The 15,602-nt window shown below is 43.7% G+C and overlaps 1 protein-coding gene across 1 annotated transcript in view; it reads right to left on the reverse strand.

Moving 5' to 3' along the window:
* The window catches only part of grid2 (glutamate receptor, ionotropic, delta 2), a 995,712-nt gene that overhangs the window by 111,751 nt on the left and 868,359 nt on the right, over window positions 1-15,602 (reverse strand). Inside the window, exon 13 of the mRNA XM_041192382.1 lies at window positions 1,255-1,450. Coding sequence (XP_041048316.1) covers window positions 1,255-1,450 — 196 coding nt within the window. The remainder of the gene's footprint in view (window positions 1-1,254; window positions 1,451-15,602) is intronic.

The following is a 15,602-nucleotide window of genomic DNA, read 5'->3' on the forward strand; positions in this document are numbered from 1 at the left end:
ATAGAGATGAGTGGATAAAAATAAAGAAATAATATTTTCCTAAACTGCTGTTAGAAATGAATGACAGTTTAGTAAAGATTAAGCCAAGAGAAGTACATTCCAGGTTGCTGGTTACAAAGTTCTAGAACTCACAAGCGCAGAAACAATCCCCTCCAAGCCACTCACCATCCTGAATTGGCAATATATCGCGGTTCCTTCACAGTCGCTGGGTTAAAATCCTGGAACTCCCTCCCCCCAACTAATTAATCATGGCTGATCTTCAACATCAGCTCAATTTTTCTGCCATATGGACTACAGCAGCTCAAGAAGGCAGCTCACCACCACCTACTCAAGGGCAATTAGGGATGGGCAATAAATGCTGGCCCAGCCAGCGACGTCCACATCCCATGAATGAATAAAAAAAAATTGCCATTCAGCCCAACAGATCATTGCTGGAATTTATGTTCCACTTGAGCCTCCTCTCAGCCCTTCTTCGTCTAAACCTATCAACACACCCTGTTAGTTCCTTGCTCCCTCATGTGGTTATCAAGCTCCTCCTTACATATGTCTATGCTATTCACCTAAACTACTCTCTGTGGTAGCGAGTTCCACATTCAAACCACTTTCTGAATAGAGAGATTTCTCCTGAATTTACGATAAGTTTTATTAGTGACTATCTTATATTTATGGCCCTCATTTCTTGTTCACAAGTGCAAATATCGTCCCCACCTCTATCCTATCAAACCCTTTTATAATCTTAAATACCTCTCTCAGATCACCCCTCAGTCACCTCTTCTAGAGAACAGATCAACAGCTTGTTCAATCTTTCCTGATTGGTATCAAGTCTCAATTTTGGTATCATTCTAGTAAATCTTCTCTGCATCTCCAATGTGCTGCACTGCACATATTTAGGATGTAATACTGTAGCTATGTCACGAGGAAGGTACAGAGCAGAGAGAAGAGAAAATGGTATATGACCACTTTGCTGCCCATTATCGTGGCCTTTGCAGGGGGTTGCATTTCTTTTAGCTAAAGGAATGACGTAAATGTGACAAAATTAAATGGAGCACATTATCTTTTTTGTAAATGGAAGAAAAAGGCAGTAAGAAAAATAAAATTGCTGCTTAGGGTGACATTTGAACTCCTCCGTTTATCTAGAATTCAGTAATTTGCATTCTCCCACACAGAACTATTCACCAGAGTACAACAATCTCATCCAACATTTAGAAGAATAATATACAGCTGGTGGAAAGACATGAGAGAAATGCACTGTACCCTTCGGATGCCGTCCTGGGAATCCTTCACCGAGGTTTCTGTGCCGTTACCTCTGTTGATCATCCTCCACATTTGGGCGTACATATTGTCTCTCTCAAAGGGGTTCATTCCTTTGACTCGAACATGCTCATACACAGCCGACTCCATCACCGTGCCGTACGGTATGTCTGTTTGCTTGGAAAGATCTTGCAGGGACCTTTGAGTTGAGAAGAATGACAAGATAAATAAATAACGCCACGTCTAAACATAAATCCCGAAGGCTTAATATAAGCTCAGGTGTTGATTACCCATATCTAAAAACTCATATTTTATTGAAGAAAAGATGCAAGCTGCAATGAGTTTACAATTAATCCACAAAGCACTTTGCTGATCTTAGAAGCATTTGTTAAGGAACATTGGTCGAACAATCAGTCATCAAGGTGACACAGAGTGGTGGGGCTCCAAGGCACAGAGACAATGGGGTGACAGGAAGTTCATCCTTTGTATTTTGCACATAGTGCATTAACAGTCGCACTGTAACATACTGAGAGGGATCAGATGGAACTCTGAAGGGGTTGGGGGGAGGAAAAATCAAAGGATGAGACATGCTCTCTCTCATCAACAGCAAGCAGCTCATCTGCTGCTCCAAACATTTGTCACCTCTATACTCCATGATTGTGACATGCTCCTGCCTCATGACCATCACCACGCCTACTTTGTAAATTTGAGCTTATCCAAAACTCTGTTGTATCCTAACTCATACCAAGTCCCATTCAGCCATCACCTCTGTGCTGGCTGACCTACATTGGTTCCCAGTCCGGCAACTCCTCAACATTAAAATTCTCATCCTTGTTTCCATACCCTTTAATGTCCTTGCCCCACCCTATCCCTGTAAGGTCCTCCAGCAAACAACAACCTTCCAAGATCTTTGTGTTCCTTTACTTCTGGAATCTTTGCCACCCCTCCCCCATTTTCTTTGCTCCACCAATGGTCTTTAGCTGCCTGAACCCTAAGCTCTGGAATTCCCTCCCTAAACCCCGATGCCTTTTTAGCTCTGCTCCTTTTAGACGCTCCTTAAAACCTAACCAAGCTTGTCCTAGTATCTCCTTATGTGTCTTGGTGTCTGAGCCTGTTTGATAATGATCCTGTGAAAAGCCTCGGGAGCTTTTACTATGTTACAGGTGCTGTATAAATGCAGGTTGTTGTTGATGCTTTTGTTATGAGGGGTATTGGTCAAAGTTTTGAAACAGGCTTGGTCTGTGTAGGAGACCAAAGGAAACAGATGGAGAAAATAAAACACATTTACTTCATTTGATTTATTTACTAATCATTAGCCGTTATCAAAACAGATACATGAGTTAGACACTTTTTTTTGGGCTATTGCCAATTTAGAATATGGATTCCTTTGTAAAAATCTTAAAATCAAAAATACAAAGGGAATGCTTATCTAATTGTGGCTCATCCAATGGGCAAGGTTTTGTGTTGGGGGAAAGGGTGTGGATTTGATGGTAAACTATCAGCGTTCGCCCCTTCTTATTCCTCTGAAACTGACAGCTACTTCAGAATGTCGGGCACGCACAGATTAGTGCAGAAATCCTTGAGTTGTCGTCAGTCACTCAGGGCTACGACACAAGCTGTGCTGCGAACTGTACCCTCACACCACTCCCAGAGTCAGCCATCGTGAAGTCAGCGAGAATTTGAACTACCCCCTCCTGCATTGCTGTTAGACACCCTATAAAAAGTTACACCTTGTTCGAGAAGGCATAACTGGGTTTCTAATGGCGATGAGATTAATAAACCTTGATGAACAACAAAACTAGCCCTGAAAAATCAATTTTATATTCATGGAGTACTGTTAACTGGTTACAGATTTTTTTAGGCTTAATTTTTTCATAATGATATTTTAAAAAATGTTTGCCTTGAATATTTTAGCACTTTCCTTCACCCATATTTGTGGCTTAATCTTTAACTTGCACCATGTGAACATTTTTAAAAGTGATTTTATTTTAATATTTTTTGTTACTTGCACTTCTTTCAATTCAGTACACAGTATTCACTGCTCACAATGTGGTCTGCTCTACACTGGGGAGACCAAATGCTGATTGGGTAACTGCTTAGTGGACCATCTCCGTTCAGTCTGCAAGCATAACCCTGAGATTCTGGTCGCCTGTCATTTTAATTCTCCACCTACTCACATCTCTGTCCTCGACCTACTGCTGTGTACCGATGAAGCTCACCACAAGTTCGAACACAACATAACCTCGTCTTTTGATTAGGTACTTTGCCGCATTCTGGACTCAACATTGAGTTCAATAATTTCAGCCTCTTCCCCCATTTTTTTTTCTCTTTTCTTTGCATGTCTTGGTCATAATCCTTTTGTCCCCCTGTTTTTGTTATCAGGTGGCAGCTGTTCATTATTCTGCCATTCACACCTCCTCTGGACACACCTTTTGTTTCTTTATTATGTTCCATTATCTTTGGCTCTGCACAACCAATGCTTCTGTCATTTAATGCCTCTATTCTTCTTTTTCTACTCTTCCCCATTTCACCTGCTTACATTTTTATCTTTTCCCAGTTCTGATGAAAGGTCATTGAGCTGAAACATTAACTCTGTTTCTCTTTCTTTCTTTTATTTTTTGATGAGATGTGGGCTTTGCTGGCAAGGCCAGCATTTGTTGCCCATCCCTAATTGCCCTTGACCTGAATGGCTTATTAGGCCATTTCAGAGGGCAGTTCAGAGCCAACCACATTATTGTGGGTCTGGAGTCACATGTATGCCAGACCAGGTAAGCACGGCACATAAGTGAACCAGATGGGTTTTTAGAGCAATCAATGATGGCTGTGTGGTCACCATTACTGAGGCTAGCTTTCAACTCCAGTTTTAATTAATTGAATTTAAATTCCATCAGCTGCTATGATGGGATTTGAATCCATGTCACTGGAGCATTCATTTGGGTCTCTGGAATACTGGCCTAGGAACAGTGCTACCATGGCACCATTTCCCCCATCTCTCCATAGATATTGCCTGACCTGTTGACCTTATTGTGCTTTATGAGCATATGATGAAAAGGTCTAGGACTCATTTGGAAATTGAACCATTTACACTACTAGGTGTGTGCAGGCTCATTTGCTACCCTCATCACAATCAGTCTCCAAGGACCACCTACCAATATGGAATGGAGAAACAAGCCATGGGTAAAGTGAATAAACAACCAGTGTAATCGGGTTGACATCCTGCTTGCTTATTCTCAGAAACCCAGGCTGAAGGCCAAATCCATCGGACTGATTGATTTCCAGCATTTTCTGTTTTTAGACTTTTGTGTCTCTGGACTATTATGGGTAACTTTGTTTTCAAATATGTGAAGAATTAATGTTGGTCGGAAGGTCTTCATGATATTGGAGACTGGGAAGGGAAGCATGAGTCTGGATTGAATGAACTGAAGGATACAAGAGGGTGAAGGAGGTTCTATACAGAAATAAACTCATAACCAGAGATAACAATGAAGAACTCATGAAGCAAACAATTAAACACAACTTAAGGAATTACTGCGTCATTCACAGGGGGTATACCCAAGAGAAGATCAACAGGAGGAATTTTACGCCTTTAAGGTTAACTCCAGGAAGAAGGTTTCACCTGCTGTAATCATTTTCCGATTGACAAGAAGCTATTAAAGTGGATTTAGTGCAAGTAAGTGTAAACAGAAAAATGTCACTGCGGCAGAGTTCTAGGAACGAGTGGGATCAATGGGGGTTAATGAGGCAGTGGGGGTGCGGTGGTGTGGATGCAGTGGAGGCATTTAGGCAGGATTTGAACAAGAAGAGTCAGATTGCAGGAAATGAACTATCTTTTCACATTCTTGTATTCTTATCACTGAATTGCAGTCTGATATTTTCTCAAAAATTGTGCAGTTGGCAACGTTCCAGAGATCACAAAGGTTCTAATTTGAAGGAATGTTGGTGACTGCATTGCTTTTAAGATCACTTCCGAAATGATTGCTTCCTTTTCAGCAGGCATCATTTAAAAGTCCAGGTACCTCTGGCACTTTACCTTAAATAAGCAATTTCCTGTCAAACATAAAATTTAAATGAAGCTCTTCCTGAATGCTAGGCCGGAGAAATGCAAATTGTTAGATTTAAAAAACTGCAGATGGAAAGTGATGGTGAACAGCACATTGGGGGTGCTCCACTGGGGCCATTGTGCCCTTGGTTCTGGAATGGAGAGATAGCGTTTGATGCTGGGCTTGTGTTCACCTGGAAACTGTTGTTCTGATTCCTGAGCTCAATCTGTCCTATATCCCTCACTTTCACTGTGTGTTACACCCACCCAGTGCACATTTTCTACTCTGAGACTCAGAGCACCATCACTGCAGTGTGCTGCATAATGCAGTCTGCCATTTACCAGGCACAAGTCAGGAGTGTGATGGAATACTCTCCACTTGCCAGGATTAGTGCCAGCTCCCACAACACTAAGGAAACTTAATACAGCCAGGACAAAGCAGCCCATTTGGTTGGCACCACATCCACCAGCTTAAATATTCACACCCTCCATCACTGGTGTACCATGGCAACTTCAAGACCCATTGCAGCATCTCGCCAAGGCTCTTTCAACAAATCTGCGACTACTACCACCCAGAAGAACAAAGGCAGTAGATGCATGGGAACACCACTGTCTGCAAGTTCCCATCCAAGCCACACACCACCCTGAGTGGAACTATATTGTCATTCCTTCATTATGGCTAGGTTAAAATCCTGGGACTCCCTTCCTAACAGCACTGTGGACTGCAGTGGTTCAAGAAGGCACTCTCGCCACATTCTCATGGGCAATTAGAGATGGGCAAAAATGCAGGCTTACCTAGTGAAGCTCACATCCCATGAATGAATAAATGAAAAAAAAAAGATGGATACTTAGGGTGGAATTTAATGTCCTTCCCTGAGGCAAGTTTGGAAGCAGGGGAATTTAATTGGTTTGGCCTCTTGTCCTGATTAAGCCTGGGAAGGGGAGGGCTTAAACTAGATGGGCAGGAGAATGGGAACCGGAGTGGGAAAACACAAGACAGGGAAAGAAAGATAGGAGTGAAAGGCAGAAAAGTAGAAAACAAACGTGGAAGGCAAAGGGAACAAGGGCTAGCAGCAAATAGGGCCATAGTACAAAAAAATGGGTAAAAATATTCAAAAGACAAGCCTAAAGGTATCTGAATGCATGGAGCATTCGCAATAAGGTGGATGAAATTTTTAAAATTCATTCACAGGCTGTGGGCTTCACTGGCTGGGCCAGCATTTATTGCCCATTCTTAGTTGCCCTTGAGAAGGTGGCGGTGAGCTGCCTTCTTGAACCGCTGCAGTCCCCATGGTGTAGGTACACCCACAGTGCTGTTAGGAGGAGAGTTCCAGGATTTTGACCCAGCGACAGTGAAGGAATGGTGATATATTTCCAAGTCAGGATGGTGAGTGACTTAAAGGAGAACTTCCAGGTGGTGGTGTTCCCATCTATCTGCTGTCCTTGTCCTTCGAGACGATAGTGGTCATAGGTTTGGAAGGTGCTGTCGAAGAAGCCTTGGTGAATTCCTGCAGTGCATCTTGTAGATGGTACACACTGCTACTATTGTGCGTTGGTGGTGGAGGGAGTGAATGTTTGTGGATGGGGTGCCAATCAAGTGGCTTTGTCCTCGATGGTATCAAGCTTCTTGAGTATTTTGGGAGCTGCACTCATCCAGGCAAGTGGGGAGTATTCCATCACACTCCTGACAGCGCAAATAGATGTAAACGGGTATGATATGTCTGTGATTATGGAGGTTTAGCTGCAGGATGACCAAGGTTGGGAACTGAATATCCAAGGGTAGTTGCTATTTAGGACGGACAGGCAAAAAGGAAAAGGAGGTGACGTAGTGTTGTTAGTTAAGGATGAAATCAGAGCAATAGTGAGAGAGGATATTGGCTCAGAAAAATCAAGATGTAGGATCAGTCTGTGTGGAGCTAAGAAGCAACAACGGGCAGAAAACATTAGTGGGAGTCGTCTATAAGCCTCCGAACAGTAGTGATAAGGTAGGGGAAGTCATTAAGCAGGAAATTAGAGATGCCTGTAACAAGGATGCTACATATAGGCTGGGCAAATCAATTTAGCAATAATACTGTGGTGGATGAATTCCTGGGCTATGTACGAGATGTTTTTTTTAGATTAGAGGAACCGACTAGGGAACAGGCTGTCCTAGATTTGGTATTGTGCAATGAGAAGGAGTTAATTAATAATCTTGTTGTGCAGTGTCCTTTAGGGGACAATGACCACAAAATGATATAATTCTTCATTAGGATGCAAAGTGAAGTAGGCAGAACAATTACTTTAGTCTGTCTTCTCGGAAGAAGAGGCAAATAATTTCCCAGTTATCTTCCCCAGGGTCTAGTGAGAAGGAGGGATTGAAGGAAATTAGTATTACTAAAACAATAATGCTGGAGAAATTAATGGGACTGAAGGCTGATAAATCCCCAGGGCCTGATAATCTACATCCCAGGATACTATAGAAGGTGCCCATGGAAATAGTAGATGTGTTGGTTGTCATCTTCCAGAATTCTTTAGATTCTGGAACAGTACCGGCAGATTGGAGGGTGACAAATGTAACCCCATTATTTAAAAAAGGAGAGAGGGGAAAAAACATCAAATTACAAATCAGTTAGCCTAACATCAGTAGGAGGGAAAATGCTAGAGCCTATTATAAAGGATGTGATAACAGGACACTTAGAAAATATCAACACGATTAGACACAGTCAACATGGATTTATGAATGGGAAATCGTGTTTGAAAAACCTACTGGAGTTTTTTGAGGATGTAACTAGCAGAATAGATATGGGGGAACCAGTGGATGTGGTGTGTTTGGATTTTCAGAAAGTTTTGATAAAGTCCCACATAGGAGGTTAGTTTGTAAAATTAAAGCACATGGGATTGGAGGTAATATATTGGCATGGATTGGTTAGCAGACAGGAAACAGAGACTAGGAATAAATGGGTCTTTTTCGTAGTGGCAAGCGGTGACTAGTCGGGTACCACAGGGATCAGTGCTTGGGCCCCAACTATTCACAATATATATCAATGATATGGATGAAGGGACCAAATGTTATATTTCCAAGTTTGCTGATGACACAAAACTTGGTGGGAATGTGAGCAATGAGGAGGGTGTTAAGAGGCTGCAGGTTGATTTACACAGATTGAGTGAGTGGGCAAATATATGGCAGATGAAGTATAACATGGATAAGTGTGAAGTTATCCACTTTAGTAGGAAAAACAGAATGGCAGAGTATTATTTAAATGGTGATAGATTGGGAAATGTTGATGTACAAAGGGATCTGGGTGTCCTTGTACACCAATCACTGAAAGCAAGCACGCAGATGCAGCAAGCAGTTACGAAGGCAAATGCTATGTTGGCCTTCATTGTGAGAGGACTTGAGTACAGGAGCAAGGATGTCTTACTGCAGCTGTACAGGGCCTTGGTGAGACCACACCTGGAGTATTGTGTGCAGTTTTGGTTTCCTTACCTAAGAAAAGATATACTTGCCATAGAGCAAGTGCAGCAAAGGTTCAGCAGACTGATTCTGGGGTAGCGGGATTGTCGTATGAGGAGAGATTGGGCCGACTAGGCCTGTATTCAATGGAGTCTAGAAGAATGAGAGGGGATCTCATTGAAACATTTAAAATTCTGACAGGGATGGACAGACTGGATGCAGGGATGATTTTTCCTTTGGTTGGGGGTCTAGAACAACGGGTCACAGTCTGAAGATACATTTAGGAATGAGATGAGGAGAAACATCTTCACTCAGAAGAATTCTCTACCACAGCAGGCTGTAGAGGCCACATCACTGAATATATTAAAGAAAGAAATAGATTCCTGGACTGTGAAGGCATCAAGGAGTTTGGCGAGAGAGTGGGAGTATGGTGTTGAGATGCAGGATCAGCCATGATCATATTGAATGGCAGAGCAGGCTCGAAGGGCCGAATGGCCTACTCCTGCTCCTATTTTCTATGCTTTTACGTTTCTCACCCTGCTGCCAATTGAGACATTTAAGTGGTTAATTAATGCCCATTTAAGGGTCTCATCCTGCAGTCGTTGCTATTTAACCAGTGGCGGATGAGGCAGTCGTCACAGGGGAATCCCGACAGCAAAACCTGGCGTGTTTGCTTGCAGGTTCCCGGTGTGGTTGGGGAGGGATGTGGCGGGGGAGGGGGTCCCTTATTCAAACGCATTCAGTGCATGAATGAGGGGCCCGGCATTGGAAAGTGGGGTGTGGTTTGCTGAGAACCATCCCCTTTCCCTTGTTGTCATCTCCCCTCATCTCTCCCCCTGCAACTGTCATCATGCCCACACTCACCCTTGGGTCTCTGTGATTCTAGGCCTCTCCCTTGGCGCATTAATAGCAACACATCCACTGCTCCTCCAGTGGCGCTGTCTGCAATGCACAGATGCCGGCCTCTGGTTGGCAGACAACTCTTGGGATGCAGAATTTCCAGCCCCAGGGTCCTTAATCCTTGGGAAGGCTCGTTGCTGTCCACTTAAGTGGCTAGGATGCACTTAAATCTGGCACGCCTTCCGCAAATGAGGTGGCACAGGGCTCCTGTTGGCTCTCCAGCTGGTGGCCAGTTCCCTGTTACCTGCAAATAAAACCATCCACAGACACAGCGATATTCACCAAGATTCAAAGGAAACCTGGTACACCTGGAATGAAAATTCACTCACACAAGAAACATTGACCAGCCAATGCAAAGCCTGCCAAACTCAACAGGATGGACTCCTGCTGGTAGCTTTTGTCCAATTGTGTCAATTCTGACAAAGGTTTCCGCACAAAATATTAACCTGTGTTTGTTCCTTCTTTCATATATTTCCTGCATTTTCTAGCCCAGAGACTCCTCACAATGGGATCTTGGTGATTAGGCCTGTATGATGCCCTTCATTATTGATTCCACCGGACTTTGAGGGGTCAGTGGGAAGTCACCTCATTTGAGTGGTGCAAGATGGCTGCAAGCACCACTATGAGGGTGACTCCAGCAATTGCCTGTATCATTTGACCAAAAACTCTGGCGCGTTCCTGCCATGGGGAGGGGGATAGTGGCCTTGTCCTCACCCCTGTCCCTTACTCCGCCACTCAAACCCCCAGCCATGTCTTCCTCGAGTAGGGATTAAAAATAACGCTCCTTTACTTCAGGGGTTCATTGGCCTCGACCCCACCAGCAGGGCCCAAGCTTATCCATCTGCAACTTACTCAACTGCCCAGCTTCCAGACATACAACTGGGTCCTGACTGAGCCACTGGATTGGTAATTTCTGACATGGGGTCGGGGTGGGGGGGCGGTCTCCATCTCTCAGGTGTAATCTCCACCCACCCATGAGATGCCTCCTGACATCTGGTGCAAGCATGGTTGGCATCTTCACGCGGGATAAGATCCACCTACTGTCTGTGCCTTTCTGTACTTTTCTCCTAGTTGCCGATTTTCTGCTTTGCTTTGCTGTGAGTTGCAAGGTGTCTTTATTCTGCATTTGAAAGCTTGGTAAAATTATTGGTAACAGCATTGCACTTTTACTTCACTTTTGGGGGAGATATCCTGATTCCTCCTCCTCCGTTAGTAGCAAGCCCTGACAGAGTGTTGGCAACCATGATTATGCTTGGCAAAGTACTGCAGTGGCTTGCTATTGCCTTCTGCAGTATGGCTGATCAGGAAGCTCTCCTACTCTTATCACCTGCCGTCAAGTGTATTGGACAGAATACAGGCAGATAATTAGCTTGTTTGGCCACATTATGATCACATCTTCTGTGGCCATCAAGTCCTTGAACACGGATCTTCTGACCCTGAGGTAGGAACGCTACCCACCGTGCCACAAGACCTCATACCCTACTTAGAGGAAATGTTGCCATTGTCACTGTCAGCTTTCACACTGATATTCTCCATAACCAAATTATATCAGTGGAAAGATTTTAAAACCTGAAAGGGGGTGTTGGGGGAGGGGGGATGGGTCACATCAGGACTGAACTAAGCATTGCTGTCATATGGCCAGGAGTTTGCGCTAGATTGTGCTGTCTCTTTTAGCAAGATGTGTTACAAAACCTGCCAAACCAACACAAAAGATCATGGAATCTCAAGTGCATCTTACATCCAGTGCAAATTGAGTTTTCACAATCTTTTGCACTCATTTAAAAAAAAACATTGTGCCGGGGCTGGCCCCTCACACAAAACTGACCTCGTCCCCAGATCAATTAATCACCATGATAGCTTCCACTAATTGTGCCTGTTTCTGGGCCTTTAAGAAGGGTTTCAAACCAAGATGTTAGGGCACAAGGACACTAATTTTGAATATGATTTTCTTTTTAATTTACTAAGAACCTGACTATGCTGTGTATAATGGTTTCGTATAGGTCTTTTAAAAGTCATTTTCCTTCATTTAAAAGCTACAACACTGGCATCGATCTGGCAATGTGGAAAATTACCCAGGTATGTCCTGTACACAAAAAGCAGCACAAATTCAACCCAGCCAATTACAGCCCCGTCAGTCTACTCTCCGTCACCAGTGAAGTGATGGACGGGGTCATCAACAGTGCTATCAAGTGGCACTTGCTTAGCAATGACCTGCTCACTGACACTCAGTCTTGGTGTTATGCTTCAGTTATACAGGGCATTGGTGAGACCGCACCTCGAATACAGTGCACAGTTTTGGTCTCCTTATTTAAGGAAGGATGTAAATGTGTTGGAGGCGGTTCAGAGGAGGTTGACTAGATTAATACCTGGAATGAGTGGGTTGTCTTCTAAGGAAATGTTGGACAGACTGGGCTTGTTTCCACAGGAGTTTAGAAGAGTGAGGGGTGATTTGATTGAAGTATACAAGATCCTGAAAGGCCTTGACAAGGTGGACGTGGAAAGGGTGTTTCCTCTTGGGGTGAGTCCAGGACTAGGAGGCAGTGTTTTAAAATTAGGGGTCACCCTTTTAGGAAAGACATGAGGAGAATTCTTTTCTCTCAGAGGGTTGTGCAACTTTGGAATTCTTTGCCTCTGAAGGTGGTGGAGGCGGGGTCACTGAATATTTTTAAGGCAGAGGTAGATAGGTTTTTGTTAGGCAAGGCAATCAAAGGTTATTGGGGTTAGATGGGGAATGTGGAAATCGAAACACAAGAAGATCAACCATGACCTGATTGAATGGTGGAGCAGGCCTGAGGGGCCGAATGGTCTACTCCTGTTCCTAATTCTTATGTTCTTATATTCTGCCAGAGTTACTCAGTTTCTGACCTCTTTGCAGCCTTGGCTGAAACATGGACAAAAGAGCTGAACTCCAAAGGTGAGGTGAGAGTGACTGCCCTTGACATCAAGGCCCCATTTGACAGAGTGTGGCATCAAGGAGCCCTAGCAAAACTGGAGCCAATGGGAATCAAGGCAAAAATTCTCTGCTGGTAGGGGTCATACCTTGCACGAAGGAAGATGATTGTGGTTGTTGTAGGTCAATCATCTCTGTTCCCGGATATCATTGCAGTAGTTCCTCAGAATAGTGTCCTAGACCCAACCATCTTTAGCTGCTTCATCAATAACCTTCCTTCCATCATAAGGTCAGAAGTGGGGATATTCGCTAATGATTGCACAACATTCAGCACCATTCACGACTCCTCATATACTGAAGCAGTCCATGTCCAAATGCAGCAAGACCTGGACAATATCCAGGCTTGGGCTGACAAGTGCCAAGTAACATTTGCGCCACACAAATGTGAGACAATTACCAGCTCCAACAAGACAGAATTTAACCTTTGCCTTGACATTCAATGGCATTACCATCGCTGAATCCCTCGCCATCAACATCTTGGGGGTTGCCATTGACCAGAAACTGAACTGGACCAGCCATATAAATATGATGGCTCCGAGCAGGTCAGAGGCTAGGAATCCTGTGACGAGTAACTCACCTCCAGAGTCCTCAAAACCTTGCCACCATCTACAAGGCACAAGTCAGTTATGTGATGGAATATTCTCCACTTGCCTGAATGAGTGCAGCTCCCACAACACTCAAGAAGCTTGACACAAGGCAGGACAATGCAGTCCGCTTGATTGTCACCCCTTCCACAAACATTCACTCCCTCCACCACTGACGCACAGTGGCAGCAGTGTGTACCACACACAAGATATACTGCAGGAACTCACCAAGGCTCCTTAGACAGCACCTTCCAAGCCCATGACTGTCACCATCTAGAAGGACAAGGGCTGCAACACAAGGGAACACCACCATCTGGAAGCTCCCCTCCAAGCCACACACCATCCTGTCTTGGAAATATATCGCCGTTCCTTCACTGTCGCTGGGTCAAAATCCTGGAATTCCCTCCCTAACAATACTGTGGGTGTACTGCGGCTCAAGTCGGCAGCTCGCCACCACCTTCTCAAGGGCAATTAGGGATGGGCAATAAATGCTGGCCTAGCCACCATGCCCACATCCCACTCATGAATATATAAAAAAAATTAAATTGGCTTACTCACAGATGTTGGGCCAAACATTCTGATTTAAAGTGCTAATTTTTGTGATAAATCCTCTTTCAGCTGTCTTAGTCAAACTGCATCGTTATCACTCTTAAATGTATAAAGGGCCTTTTTTTTTTAAAGCAAAGAAACCTTTTTAAATTGCGCTTTTAAACACTGCCTAATTGTGCTGGCAGATTTTGATGTGCAAAAACAGCGCAATTCTGGCTGCAATTTGTATTCGGATTGCTGACTGTGGCCTAAGCAGGAACTCTACCGCAATATATTATACAGAATAGTTTGTAAAGTAACAGATGGCTGTCGGTGGAATACAAAGGTGGGTGTGATCCCTCATTACCTTCTTTTCTCTTCTGACAGTATGCTATCCACTGCAGTCCTTGCGTGCAGACCAGTCTGAAACTAATTCAGACCTCTTTACACCTTTGTTCCACACCATCTCCCAGCCATCTGCTATTCCATAATTAAAAGAACAATTCAAGGTCAAGTTGAGATTTCTACCTGGCTGTGTGTCTGAGTTTTTTTTTAGAATAACTTCCGCAAACATTCAGTCCCTGCGCTGCTGGAGAAAAGAGGCAACAGTGTGCACCATCTACAAGATGCACTGCAGAAATTCACCACGAATCCTTAGGCAGCACCTTCCAAACCCACAACTGCTTCCGTCTAGAAGGACAAGGGCAGCAGACACACGGGAACACCACCGCCTGGAAGTTCCCCTCCAAGCCACTCACCATCTTGACTTGGAAATATATCGGCAATGTTCGGAAGCTCGTATGTTCCTTCACTGTCGGTGGGGCAAAATGCTGGAACTGCTCCCGTAGCAACACTTAGGGTGTACCTACACCACAGGAACTGCAGTGGTTCAAGAAAGCAGCTCACCACCACCTTTTCAAGGGCAATTAAGGGTGGGCAATAAATGCTGGCCTAGTCAGTGACCTCCACATTTTGGAAATGAATTAAAAAAAAAAATTATTTGACCACTTCTGATCTGTCCCTTAATGTTCAGGGAACTGATGTAGCTGTGGCTTGAGTCACAGCTAGAAGAGGCAGTGCATTGTTCTTAAAGAAACACTTAATTTAAGTTCTAAATAGTCGCTTGGTAGAATAAGGCTTGATTACTGCTGAAGAAAGAGACATGCTGTCAAAACTTTTCATCTTGCACTCAACAGGACAGATTCACAAGAATAACAAAACACAAAGGGAACAACAATTTATATTGCATGAGAAGATGGTGATGAATGGTTGCCAAGTTTAAGGTCTCCTGCAACTGTCTAACAGAGAGCAAAGGATGTGGCTTCTGTCTTTATCTCTAGTAATGTCAATAAGGAGGAATTTCTACCTGGATCTCCTAACAGAAAAAATGTAACTACCCTTAGAAATGTGTACTATGCACACAGGAGGATGTAAAATGTCCCCAAGTACAATCTCAAAGAAGAGTCGGAGAGTTTTCTCCTGGTGTCCAGGCTAATATTTGTCCCTCAACAAACATCACTGAAAGAACAGATTATCTGGCCATCATCATATTGCTATTTTGGGGTCTTGCTGTGCACAAATTGGCTGTCACATTTCCTAAATTACAACAGTAACCACATTTCAAAAGTACTTCGTTGGCAGTAAAGGAGTTTGGGGTATTTTGAGCTTGTGAATGGCACTATAAAATGGAAATCTTTTCATCACTGAAACCAACATTACAATGGTTCTTGTCTGCCTGTAATCCTCTGGAGAATGGAGAAGAACCACAAGCATCGGTCTAAACAGAAGGGATAAATAAGATAAACAGTGCGGAACTTTTTTTATTGTTGGTCCAGTCACATTTTCTGCTTTTTTTCTTTATCCTTCCTTGCTTATTTTCTTTGTTTTTACGTTCTACCCACAAAACTCAACGACCTT

This window comes from Carcharodon carcharias, chromosome 1 (genome assembly GCF_017639515.1).
Source record: "Carcharodon carcharias isolate sCarCar2 chromosome 1, sCarCar2.pri, whole genome shotgun sequence".
Classification (NCBI taxonomy): domain Eukaryota; kingdom Metazoa; phylum Chordata; class Chondrichthyes; order Lamniformes; family Lamnidae; genus Carcharodon; species Carcharodon carcharias.